The 13,086-nt window shown below is 36.9% G+C and overlaps 1 protein-coding gene across 3 annotated transcripts in view; it reads left to right on the forward strand.

Annotated features, from left to right (window-relative positions):
• The window catches only part of LOC143226554 (XK-related protein 4-like), a 204,651-nt gene extending 192,991 nt beyond the window's left edge, over nt 1-11,660 (forward strand). For all 3 annotated transcript variants that reach the window (XM_076457668.1, XM_076457669.1, XM_076457670.1), the window contains exons 3-4: nt 8,824-9,092; nt 10,327-11,660. In XM_076457668.1, coding sequence (XP_076313783.1) covers nt 8,824-9,092; nt 10,327-10,934 — 877 coding nt within the window. In that variant the 3' untranslated portion in view covers nt 10,935-11,660. The remainder of the gene's footprint in view (nt 1-8,823; nt 9,093-10,326) is intronic.
• The last annotated feature ends 1,426 nt before the right edge of the window (nt 11,661-13,086 follow it).

Genomic DNA, 13,086 nt, shown 5'->3' on the forward strand with positions numbered 1-13,086 from the left:
CTGAGACTAAAATACCACGTGACAAACATATGGAAATCAAAGTTCGGATTATCATGGACACTTTGTGCTAATACTTGCAGCAAGATTCCACGATTCAGTAAAAACTTTACGTAAGACAGAATGGATTGTGTAAAACTAGCACTATTAATAATAGAAGTGGTAGAGGTTAGAAATCAATACGTTAAGATATGTTTTTATGAGGTAGATCACAGCCAAGTATACACTTTACCAACAACTTTGTTATAAATACAGGTGTGGATGTGACCTCAAGAGTAGTAAGGTAAGCATTAACAAGTGATTCCAATAGGCTTGTATCTGCTCGAAAACTGCTGCTGAGTTGCAAACAAACATCAAACCACAAGCAGTACAATGGTCAGAGCTGGGTATTAATTTTCTTTACAGATAAATCAAATTCAAATTATTTTGCAACAGCTACCTGCAGTTTCTTCGATAGAATTGGTGAAAACTATATCATAATCAATTTATAATGAGTATAGTGAATCAAGATGAAAGTACATCTTTGAGGTTGAATCTCAACCAACAGTATCGATGATTAAGATACACAGATGACATCCTGACTGCTGTCAGTACATATTCCCTCTGTCGACGAGGATTCATCTTCCAACAAGACAATAATCCAAAGAATAGAATAAATGTAATGAAACATTTTGTCAGCAAATAGGTCAAAGAAACACTCACAACCATGGTCCCAATGTGGACATCCTTCTTTAGCTTTATGGGCTTATTTAAAACCCTAAAAAATTAAAAAGTGACCAAAAACATGGCTACGTTGTGAGAAGTAATATATGGTAATTGGTACAATACTTCACAATTGTGAATTGATAAACTATATGGAAGCATGAAAACAGGATGTCACACCAGAATCAAGCCTATAAAAGCATTGACAGTTATAGCAGGCCTAGTAGTACAAGTATTGTGAATACTATTATGTCTCCCAAGATTGAAATACTGAATCACAAACATGTGCAAATCAGATTAGACACTCCAGTTTAGACAGCAATATGAGGGGTCTCTGAAAAGTTTGTGGCCCGACATGCATAGAAAAGAGGATCTGGCTCAATTATTATTTATTTTTCAACATAATCTCGTCCTGGGTCTCTATACTTGCCCTACTAGTGCTCTAAGAAAGACATCTATGCTCTTCTGAAAGGACTCTTCTTCTTGATCCTCAATTCATGAGTGAGCAATATGTGCAAGAGCATCATCACTCTGAGAATCTTTGACCATTAACAAAGATTTTAAGGTTAAGGAAGAAAAAACGTCAGTTGGAGCATTGTCATGATGGAAGAGAACATTATCTTGGTGAAAGTAAACATTGTCTTGATGGGACATCACACCTTTTTTGAGCAGTCCTCTTTTCTTTAGATTCTTGATACCTGTTATTGATTAAGATATTTAGTAATCTCACCCTCTTCCAAATAATCAACTAGGAAAACGCCCTTGGCACCCCCAAAAAAATTGATGTCACGACCTTCCAGCAGTAAGATAAGTTGTGACTTGGACTTCTTTTGGGTAGATGAATTTCGATCTTTCAATAGTATATTTTATATTTTTGTCTCTGGGTCGAAGTGGCGGGTTCACGTTTCATCCATAATTACGAATCCATTGAAATATTTGGGAGTAGGCGTTGGCTTTCCACAACTCGGATCCGGTTCTGTTCAGGTGACAACATTTTTGGAATCCATCTTGTACTAGCCTAACTCGTTTGCAAACTGTCACTCATAATGCAGTACATCTATCGATTTCCACTTCTGTTAATTTCTTAATGATAGTTAATGATTGTCTAACGTGCTTAAAACTCAGCATCACTACTTTTTAACTGTTGGATATACCAGAGCACTCTCTTCTAATGTTGCTTCCATGTACTGATGAATTCCTTGCTGTGTCGTTTCCTTTTAAGCAAAATGTTTTATTAAGTAACAATGTTCGATCTCCCCCATGTCGTTTAGCACTGCTCACTTATTCACTTCAAACATCAACAATACACAAAACAAGCTGGTTAAGTCATGTGTTGTTTACTCATAAAAATGTTCCAACTTAACATTCATCAGAAAGAAAAATCACACATTCTATTTTTTTTCTAGATCAAGCCACGAACTTTTCGGAAAACCCTCGTATCTGAATGTATTTGTTGTTTTATATAAGATCGTAAATCTTCCATTAACCATATTCTATGCTAACACATACAGTATATGTAAAGAAAAACTGATTCGTATTTTTAGTTGTCCAAACAAGGGGCTGAAATGTAAAACTTATTCCCACTTCTGGTTTATTTTCTGTGGATGTTTTGTACAAATAGTAACTTCATCATCTCGTCACTGTTGTACATGTCTTCCCATTATTATTCCAATACTGCATACCGGAATAAGATATGGCAAAAATTTGGTCATTTGGAATGTAGGCTTAGGTTTAGATTAAAACACAAAAAGAGCGGTTTAAGGGGGTAACACACCATAACAAACATCACGTTATTAAATAAACAGTTTAAGCTCACCACAACAACCGTAACACCATGCGTTCATTCTCCAACTTCAAGAATGGAGGAAATATAGGATTTGAATTTGAATGAATAAAACAAGGTGGAATTCATGGTTTCGTTTTGAGGCTAGTGACTAAACATACACTTGATTCTGTTACAAGTTATAGATTGTACGTACAAGTAAGGGAGAATGTTTCTAAAACAGATACGACTTTTCGATCACTGGTGCAATCAGTAAGGTGGAGAGAGAACGGTTCAGTACTAAAACAAGGTAGCACTTGTAAACAAAACCAGTTTTCAATATTCTTATCTGTTAGATTACATCTCTAGAGGGAGCTGCAAAGCTGTTAAACCTTCTATCCGTTTCTCTGGTCATTCAGTATTCGTTATCCCATGTGTTAACGCTGTGGATCTGTGGATTATCAAATTGGATGGTTATGGATTACTCTTTAATTATGCCCGGCATGACCAGGTGGTTAAGGCACTCGACTCGTAATCTGAGAGTCGCGGGTTCGAATGCTCGTCACACCGGACATGCTTCCTTTTTTAGCTGTGACGGTAAAAGAGTAGCCCAAGAGTTGGCGGTTTGTGGTGATGACTAGCTGCCTTCCCTCTATTCTTTCCCTGCTAAATTAAGGGCGGCTAGTGCATATAGCATATATCAAAAACAAACTCATTAATAAAAAGAATAAACCCCTTCACTGACACAGCGGTATATCTGCGGACATACAACGCTAGAAATTGGTTTTCGATACCCGTGATGAGCAGAGCACAGATAGTCCATTCAAAACAACAACTTAAAAGATTATACAAGTTCCATTTTACGACCATTGTAAGTTAACAAATAAGTCAAAGAGGTTGTAGTCTTGTTTATCCCTTAACCTCCTCATCAAAAGTACTTTTATCGATTCTCTCTCTCCTGTTGTTTATACAGATACATAAACTCAAATCAGTAAACACAGAACATTTGTTTCTTGATTCACGACAACTCACGTAAACCTGATGCTTCTATTGGTTTCTAGACTTTAACGATCAATCTTGAGACAAGACAAAAATGTTGCGATATGAAATTATAAAAAACGGAGTAATTATCAAACGGTCTTTCTCGTTTGGTTGTTGGTGAATACAAAGCTACATAACTGGCTATCTGTGCTGTTCCCACTATCAGTATTGGAACCCGCTATTTAGCTGCCTAAGTATTTAGACTTATCACTAGGGTTCCAGGAACACAGTCGCTACTTATATCCTTTCTGACTCTAACAATTGTGAGTTGTGAGGTATAAACATCTCCCTACCGCCATCCTGATGTACGTTCTACACGTTACACATATAAAAGCTTATTGAGTTAGATGTGGTACAATGGTCAACTTGCAAGGACTGAATACCAGACTGTTTATGTTCCGCATCCCACCGTCACAAAGACGCGCTGCGTCTTATAAAAACTATTCTGACTCGATTGTTTCTTTGTTTGTTTGTTTTTTGTAATTTCGTGCGAAGCTACACGAGGACTATCTGTGCTAGTCGTCCCTAATTTAGCAGTGTAAAACTAGAGGGAAGACAATTAGTCATCACCACCCACCCATTACTCTTTTACCAACGACTGAAAGGGCGAGTATGTTTGGTGTGACAGGGATTCGAACCCGTGACCCTCGGATTACGAGTCGAGTGCCCCTAACCGCCAGCCCATGTCGGGCCGTTTTGACTCGACACGAGGACCGATGTATGTAGAAACACTGTTAAATAAAAAGGCTTCTATTGTTGTGACTCGGCATTAGGACCGACGCGGCTATATAATATATTTTGGATAAATAACAAGCCCTACTGGGGTGTCCACACAGATCAATACATCACGATTCAGCATAGCATAAAAGAAGAAATCCCTAACACATAGTCATTAAAGTCTCGTCAGCTGCGAATCATCTACTTTTATACATAACAAAGCCAGTATCTGCTTTGCAAATGAGAAGAGGTAATAATAATTCGTGCCAAAACCGAGCCAGCACAATACTCGAAAGACTCCTGGTGTCGGCCTACGTTATTGCAGCGTTGAAATAACAGTTTCATTAAACGTCATTCCTAATTCATCAATGCAAGATATTTCTTATAATATATGATATTAAAGGCGCTTAAAGCAGACTGATGTATGACAATTGAGACTAATGTTCTCTAGAATGGCTGTCATTCAATTACGTCAAAGCGCGTTTACTAAACTCGAACAACACAGGGCGTTGCTTATATGTAGAGTAATGAGAGTAGCACACTAACTTGTAATTCTTTGTTCAAATGACTCACGCAAAACCGTAAATCATATACCATACATTTCTTTGTTCTCCGTGACAACAAGTCCAAGTGGCCACGGTATATTCGCTAAAATAATCCAGTCTGTGAATTAACTTTAATTATTCGCCCTGTACAGTATTAACATTTAACCATTATTTACTGAACGTTGAATGTGCTGCTTCACACCTTATAAATATCCATATAATTATAATAAATTATATAAGTATTCATCAGGAAATGCCCCCCGCTAGTACAGCGGTATGTCTATGGATTTACAACGCTAAAATCAGGGGTTCGATTCCCCTCGGTGGGCTCAGCAGATAGCCCAATGTGGCTTTGCTTTAAGAAAAACACACTAATCAGGAAATAGGAGACACGTTTCATTCTGAATTCTCGATCATTCAAGAATTAAATTATTTGTTCGTAACGTATGGACTATATATGTTTGTTTGTTTGAAATTAAGCAAAAAAACTACACAATCTGTGCTTTGCTAACCACGGGTATCGAAATATATATATATATATATATATATATATATATGGATCTTCAGCTAGATCTTCTATAGCTTTCAGCTCCAGTTTGGCTTACTGAAAGCTTAACACTTTGAAGACCAGCTAACTACAATAATTAACTCTGCGATGTGGTCACAATGTCATTTGAGGAGGAGGTAGAGATAAGTCATCAGTAGGACCCGTTGAAGGATGAAAAGTGGACACAACAGCAGAAACCCCTTTACTTGTAAGGGAACAGCCATCAAATCTTCTGTAGTCGATATTTTTATTTTACTGCAACTACCTAGGACTACTATCTTCTTCACTGTTACTAGGAAAATATATTTATATTAGAAATATGAAATCTTCCTATAGCTGCATTTAATCTATGGTATTTTGATTTATATACTAATAGAATACCACACTTTGTAATTTCTAAACACCCATTCTATCTTAGAGCAAATTATCCTGTAAAATTATCTACTGTAGAAGATAAAGAATGTATCCTCAATAATAGCAAATCACCTACTTTAAGTGTGTCTAGGTATATCTGAGAGTTGTAGGATTGTTGCTGTCGCTTCTGGGCATTTTCAACATTAGATCTTGCCTTCTGTAAAGCTTCTTGTAATTCTGTTGTTTGCTCATCTACAGTTTGAGATGTTGTTGGGTATTTTGTCTCAAGAAAGAAAGGCATCACGTTTCAAGTGAAGTTTAGCTGGCGTGTACCCTATGGACTCATGAAGGGGAGTTTTATAGGTTAGAGAAAATTCAGATGCACAATTATCCAAAGTTCGATTTTTCTTTTCAAAATAAGCAAATATCATTCTTCCAATATTTCAGTAATTTAGACTGAGGATGAAATGGAGCTGTAAAGATGTGTTTAATTCTCATAGTTTGGGAGGTTTATTCCATCAAATGAGATAAAAATTGTGGGCCATTATCAGATAGAGTCATTGGAATGCCATATCTACACAATTATTCATTAATAAATTTTCTGACAATCATCTTCAGAGTTATAATTCAACCCATTTACTGAAATAATTTGTTACAAACAACAAATAGCTATTTCCTGACTGTTTTTATAATATTTAGTGGTTTAACAAATACGGCATGACAACATATCATGTTTAATGTCCTTTCTCGTACCACACCAATGACCACCTTTGGATACTTTGCCTACTATTTTATGAACACCTAGATGACCAGCCATAGAATGATGATGCAGTTCGATCAACATCACCAGTCTCAGTGATTTGAAGTTTAGAGTTACTTCGTTTTGCTGAATGAAGTGTAATCTAGTAGACAAGATACAGTCAAATCTTTAACAACAACAAAACATTGATTCGCCATGTTATTTGTTACCATCAGTTTTGCTTCAAGATATCTCAATGGTTGACAGTTTGTCATTCCATCTATAAGACATCTGTTACCTTTACTCAAAGTTTTTAGTTGAAGTGTTTGATCATTTCTCTTAGTTTATTGCTATATACTTTCATATAATACTAAATAATACGGCCTACTAATTTCACACCAACAATTTTAGGGTTAGGTGCGCAGATCCATTTCAGTTGTTGTTAGATAATTAATGGAGTGTTTTACTTTCACAGAACTCAAAACCTCCTTATTTATCCTTGTTCTTCTGTCACGACCGTTCTCCTTCATTTCTATGTTCCCTATTTAAATATTTTTTTCTTTAAACAGTACAAAGATAAGTGCTTTATTCGATTACAGGCCCGGCATGGCCAGGTGGGTTAAGGCGTTCGACTCGTAATCTGAGGGTCGCGGGTTCGAATCCCTGTCGCACCAAACATACTCACCCTTTCAGTCGTGGGGGAGTTATAATGTGACGGTCAATCCCACTATTCGTTGGTAAAAAGAGTAGCCCAAGTGTTGGCGGTGGGTGGTGATAACTAGCATTCCCTCTAGTCTTACACTGTTAAATTAGGGAAGGCTAGAGCAGATAGCCCTCGAGTAGCTTTGCGTGAAATTCAAAACAAACAAACAATATTCGATTACAAGAACAACGTCGTAGGAAACTATTAAGGTGCTTAGTTTTAATCACTTCACTATTAAAAGTTTCTTGTTAATTGTTCCAGTGAGACTCGTATTGTTTAGTAAACTTAAGCACATCAGAACTAAATGTAACAAAATGGAATTATAAGTATTCTCGTAAAGAAACGTCCAGTTGTGATATCATACATTTTACAGTTTCTCTTTCTGTAGCTTCAGAGTTCCATAGCTTATAAATTTTCATAGTTTTCCTTATAAATGTCTCAACTCACACTACAATTAAAGAGTTCCTTAGTCAATTCGATGTTACCTAACACCTCTGGCTTTGTTTCTTTAAATTCTCCCCAGTTTTGAAATCCATTTCTGATCTGAAAACCTTCCACTATTCTAGTGTCCGTCTTCTCAAACAAGAAACTGCAGTTCTCACCCATTTAGTCTCAGGTTAATAATAAAATCGAGTGACAAACAATAATTCACTTATTATCCGTGAATATCCCTTTTTATAGCAGAGTATTTATTCGCTGAGTAAGGCGCGAGAGTACAACCTCATGTGATTATATATTTGCATAATATTCTGCTACATTAATAATATCTGTACATCACGGCTATGAAAGCTGATGTCAGTTTCATTATGTGTACACTTGAATTTTGCATACAAATGATTAGCTAGAAGGTAAATTAATATTTTAATGCAACTAAAAATCAATAGATAATGTAAACGATATAAGTTAATAATAAATAACGATGAATATAACTGTAATCACAAGCTGCCTTCCTTCCAGCATTCTTCTTCGTAACAACTTTAATCCTATCTAGTTAGGGGTCAGCCAATAATTTTCTAAGTCGAGAATTTACAGATGGACGGCAGGACCAGACAGCAAATATATTGGACGAACATATTCGGCAACAGGTATTCGAACTCGCGACCCTCAGGTTGCGAATCGAACGCTCTAACCACCAGGCTATGTCATGCCCATCTTCCCTCTAGTCTGTCACTGCTAGCGCAGCTTGCCCTCGTGTAGCGAAATTCAGAATAAACAAACAAAATCTAGACTTACTATCTGTCCTTGCATTGTCAGTTTTGCTCATTTTGTTTACTTGTTTTTAACACAATGCCTCCCAGTGGCACAACAATATGTCTGCGAAGTTATAACGCTAGAAACCGGATTTCGATACCCGTAGTCGGAAGAGGACACATAGCCCATTGTTTAGCTTTGAGCTCGTTTACAAACAAACAAAATGTTAATATAAACCACACAGTGGTTTGTCTGCGTTCCATTCAGCGCGGGAAATCGAACTCCAAATTTTAGACGTCGCAAGTCCGCGTGTGTTTTTTGTTATAAGAAAGCCACATTAGGCTATCTGTTGAATCCACCGAGAGGAATCAAGCCCCTGATTTTAGCGTTGTGAATCCGTATACTTACCGCTGTACCAGCGGTGGGCAAGTCCGCGAACAAATCGCTATCCTACTGGGAAGGGGGGCTCTCATTGTAAGATCCGAAACATCACTTATCCACAGTTTCGAAATGTTGTATTTCTAGATACATTGAACTCATGATTTACGGGCTTCGAAGCAGAAGAGATCGGAGACAAAAGCAGCGTAAGGCAAGAGAGTGGGACCTGACGTTCCGGAGGACCCCGGAAAATACAACTGACGACAATGTTGACTACTGCCAGCTAGCCATTCAAGAAGATAGGGATACAGCCCTCCTGTCGCTTTTCGAGAGCTTCATGGAGTCTGCGCCTCAGCTAGTTCTCCAAATTTACATTTTGGCAGAGAGGGGAGTAGTCCCCCAAGACCTCTGGACAGGTTAGTGTTGTCGTCAGAAATGCAAAACAACGATCTAAGTATAGTAAATTGAGAAACAACTATTTGTAAACATAATAAAATAATTGGGGAGCCTACTACATATTTCGACAGAACATTGGTCTGTCTTCCGTCAAAACGAAGTATACTCCCCAAAAACAAAACTAATTAATTTACTGTTATTTTAGCATACTGTATTAATGACCATAAATTTCTCCATTTTTGCGTACACGAAGTCACACCGACGAAAGAGATTGCTACAGTTATAATATATTTAAGACTTCTATATACTAGTACTAATAACTTTTGCTTTGTAAATATAACATCATTACAGAAACATTCATTAAATGGTGAGGCTGTTAAAGAGCTCTAGACTCGCAATTTGCGAATCGCAGGTTAGAATCCTTGTCACCAACTATACTCGTTCTTTCAGTCGTAGGCGCGTTACTATGTCATGGTCATTCCCATTATTCGTTGGTAAAAGGTTAGTCCAAGAATTGGCGTTTAATGGGCATAGCTTGCTGTCCACTCTCTTGTCTACAATTACTGAATTAGGGATGGTCATAGCAGATAACCCTCGTTGTAATTTTGGGCGAAATTCAAAACAAACCAAACTGTTCACGAAACGCTAACAGATGAAATAAAAGCTATTATTAATAGCTCCTGATTGAAGCCAGTTAACCAAACAAATCAGATGTAAAAAAAAAAAAAGCTGAAGATATGAAGCTAATTATACATAACAAATTAAGTTTGTTTAATTAAGGATCTACATAATTAATAGCAATAATTTAAAGGCAGACCGATATCATTATTTACTTTATAAATAAGACACCACGAAAACAAATAGCATAGTACTAACTACTACGATGTTACGTATAATTACACTTTACCAAGATATAATCCTAATATATTTATTAAGAAATAATCCTGATATATCTACTACTACTATCAAATAATGATCTATTTATCAATAAGTTACTCTGATATATCTACTAACAAATACTGATACATTTACAAATAAATAATCCTGATATATCTACTAACAAATAACAATCTATTAACCAATAGTCCTCATATATTTACTAATAAATACTGATATATTTACCACCAAATAAATCTGAAATATTTACAAATATATAATGATATATTTACCAATAAATAACCCTGGTATCTCTACCAATAAATAACGATCTATTTACAAATAAAAAGTCCTAATTTTTTTTGTGTCTCTTCACAGTCATCATCCAAATAGCATCCGTGACGTCATCACTGTTCGAATTGTCCTGGTCCTTGGCGTCGTACCACCGAGCTCTACGACGGTCAGTACAGGACAAGCGAAACATGACCTGGGGCGGCACAACTATTCAGTTCCTGTGGCGATATTGCACCATAGCGGCCAGGGTCCTCTCCTTGGCTCTCTTCGCTTCGGAATACGGTTACTGGATGTTCCCAGTGTGCATCGGGCACTGGGGTATCATGACAGTGTGGGTGATGCATCAACAGACCAGCTTCTGTGATACAGAGACTGGAGAGAAACGCCAGTGCGAAGAGTACCTGTTTAACATGGTCATTGGAGCGGTATACCTGTTCTGTTTCTTGAACGTCAAGGACGAACCCACTCGTCTGAAGTACCTGGCCTACTACATCATCGTTTTCATTGAGAACTCGTCGATGATTGTCTTGTGGTACCTTCGGACTGGCCCAACTCTATGGTACCATCTGCCTGCTCTAGTCGTCGACTTTATCAGTTTCAGTTTGGGTATCATATTCATGCAGCTTTATTACCGCTTCTGTCATCCTGAATCCAACATTCCCTGTAGGGACCGTCCTGCATCTTGTTGCTAAGTGCTATAGTTACGCCATTGCTTCGAGAGGCTGGTTTCTTATTTATTGTAAGGACACAGTTTCCTAAAGGCACTTCTCACAAGTTGTGACATAATTTAAATATTACAGTCAAATTTCAGGTGCTGAGGTGTGTGGCAAAGGTCCTTACGTCTGTGACTTAAGTGCTGTGACTCATATAGTATATTATACTTGTACCGCGGTTGTTAAATGTGCCACGGTTACAGCTACTATTTATGTAAATGTTGACACAATAATTGTGTCACAATGGTGTGTATGTGTTTGACAATTTCTTGGAATCGTGACACTTGTTCTTCGTGTCGCATCTTTTGTCACAAACATGTCTCTCTTGTTGTATGTGACACATTTCGTAAAGCAGTGGCATACACTGCACTGAAGCAAATCCGGCATCTTTTGTTTTCTATCATATGTTGTTGTTTTTTTCATAAATCACTTAAGCATTGAGCAAGACAGCAACTAGAGACTTCTAGAATTAAAGCAATGCTTGGGATTTTGTTGAATCTAAAAGAGTTTGTGTAAAATCATAGCCTCGAGTTACTTCGTAACTAGAAAACAGTTGTCTCTACACTGACTAGTTTTGCTGACTGTGACACGTTTCTCATAAGTTAAGCTTGCTACTAAAGTAACCGCAAAATGTTTTTTTCCTTATGTCGACGCAGTCCGGTGATTGCGACGCACTTTTTCTTGTAAATAAACGTCTCACAAAGATTATGGCATACGTTTCTTCATTCCAACATAATTCAGTGATTCTGACACACTTTTTCTTAATACTGATGTGTCTCAGTGACTATGACACACATTTTATGTGAATAAACACTTCCCAAAAACTAGGACCCACTTCTTTCCTATTTTGTTTATCATGACGCTTTCCAATTACTGCGACACTCTTTCTTATTGTCCAATAAATATTTGACTGAGCTCTAGTGATTGATGCGAGACAGACGTGTTATGTCTTTTTGCGTCACCTAATTTCCACATGCTACATATAACCTTTCTTCGTAACTTTTGAGCGACTAGTTACTGGCGGACAAATACGTTAGTACTGTCTTTGTTTACAAACAAACCGACGTTTAGAGAGAAGTGGGCTTACATACAAGTACACATAAAACGTTTAAATGATGAACTACAACAGATGTAGCTAGTATATTTTCATTAAATGTGAAAAACTATTAACAACATGAAAAACAAACTTATGCTTACTGTACTTATAACTCTGGGCTAGTTCGATGTTTTGTACCAATAAAGTTATAGGAAAACAATGTTGGGCTTTTGTTGTTGTTAGAAAGGGTCACTTTCCTTTGGAAAAAAATCCAAACAATTACAAGCAAGTTTAGAAATATTTGAAACTAAAGAGAGAGATAAAAAGAGTAAAAAAGAGGACTATACTTATACGTTTTTCATTATTATAATGTTTGAAAGTAACGGAGTTCGTGATAGGGCAAAAGCTTAAAAATCTTTTATCTTTTCTCGTTTCTTATTTGTGCATTTCGGAAACAGATCTAGAAGCAAAAACATTCTCAAATGGCCCTAAAAATTAAATAATTAAAGAAAATTATTATAGGCTACCAGCAGAAATGCAATTAGAAGCCAAAATGGTGTATCTTTTTTTCTAGATATTAAGTAATTAAAGAAAATTACCATCAATTATGAAAAATATTTAATTAAAAAGAAAACCAAAGATGTCAATTTATTAAGGAGAGAGATTTAGGAATATCTAGACCAAAGGGCGGTAGATATCACCACAGTATTTGTTTATTTCGGATGTCCACACAAAGCAATACAAGAGCTATATATCTACGCTTTATTACTGACTGGTAGACTAGTGAAAAAAACAGCTAGCTAATCAATGACACCCACGCCAACTCTAGGGTTACATTAATCGAATAATGGAATTCGATCGTCTTTCTTATAACGCAACCACGCCCCCCTAAGAGAAGTGAGTGATTTTGGGGCAACGGAACGGAAAGCGAGCCGTGGAACTTCAGATTCATAGTTCGGCACTCTAATCGTTGGGCCACACGCGGATTCCCAAGTGTTCGAGGAAACTGTAGATCATGAAAATGCAAGAAGAATTTTAACGAATAATTAATTACAATATAAGGCAATAGGTGTCTCTCGAGTATTTGATGAAGCC

Source organism: Tachypleus tridentatus, chromosome 9 (assembly GCF_004210375.1).
Source record: "Tachypleus tridentatus isolate NWPU-2018 chromosome 9, ASM421037v1, whole genome shotgun sequence".
NCBI lineage: Eukaryota > Metazoa > Arthropoda > Merostomata > Xiphosura > Limulidae > Tachypleus > Tachypleus tridentatus.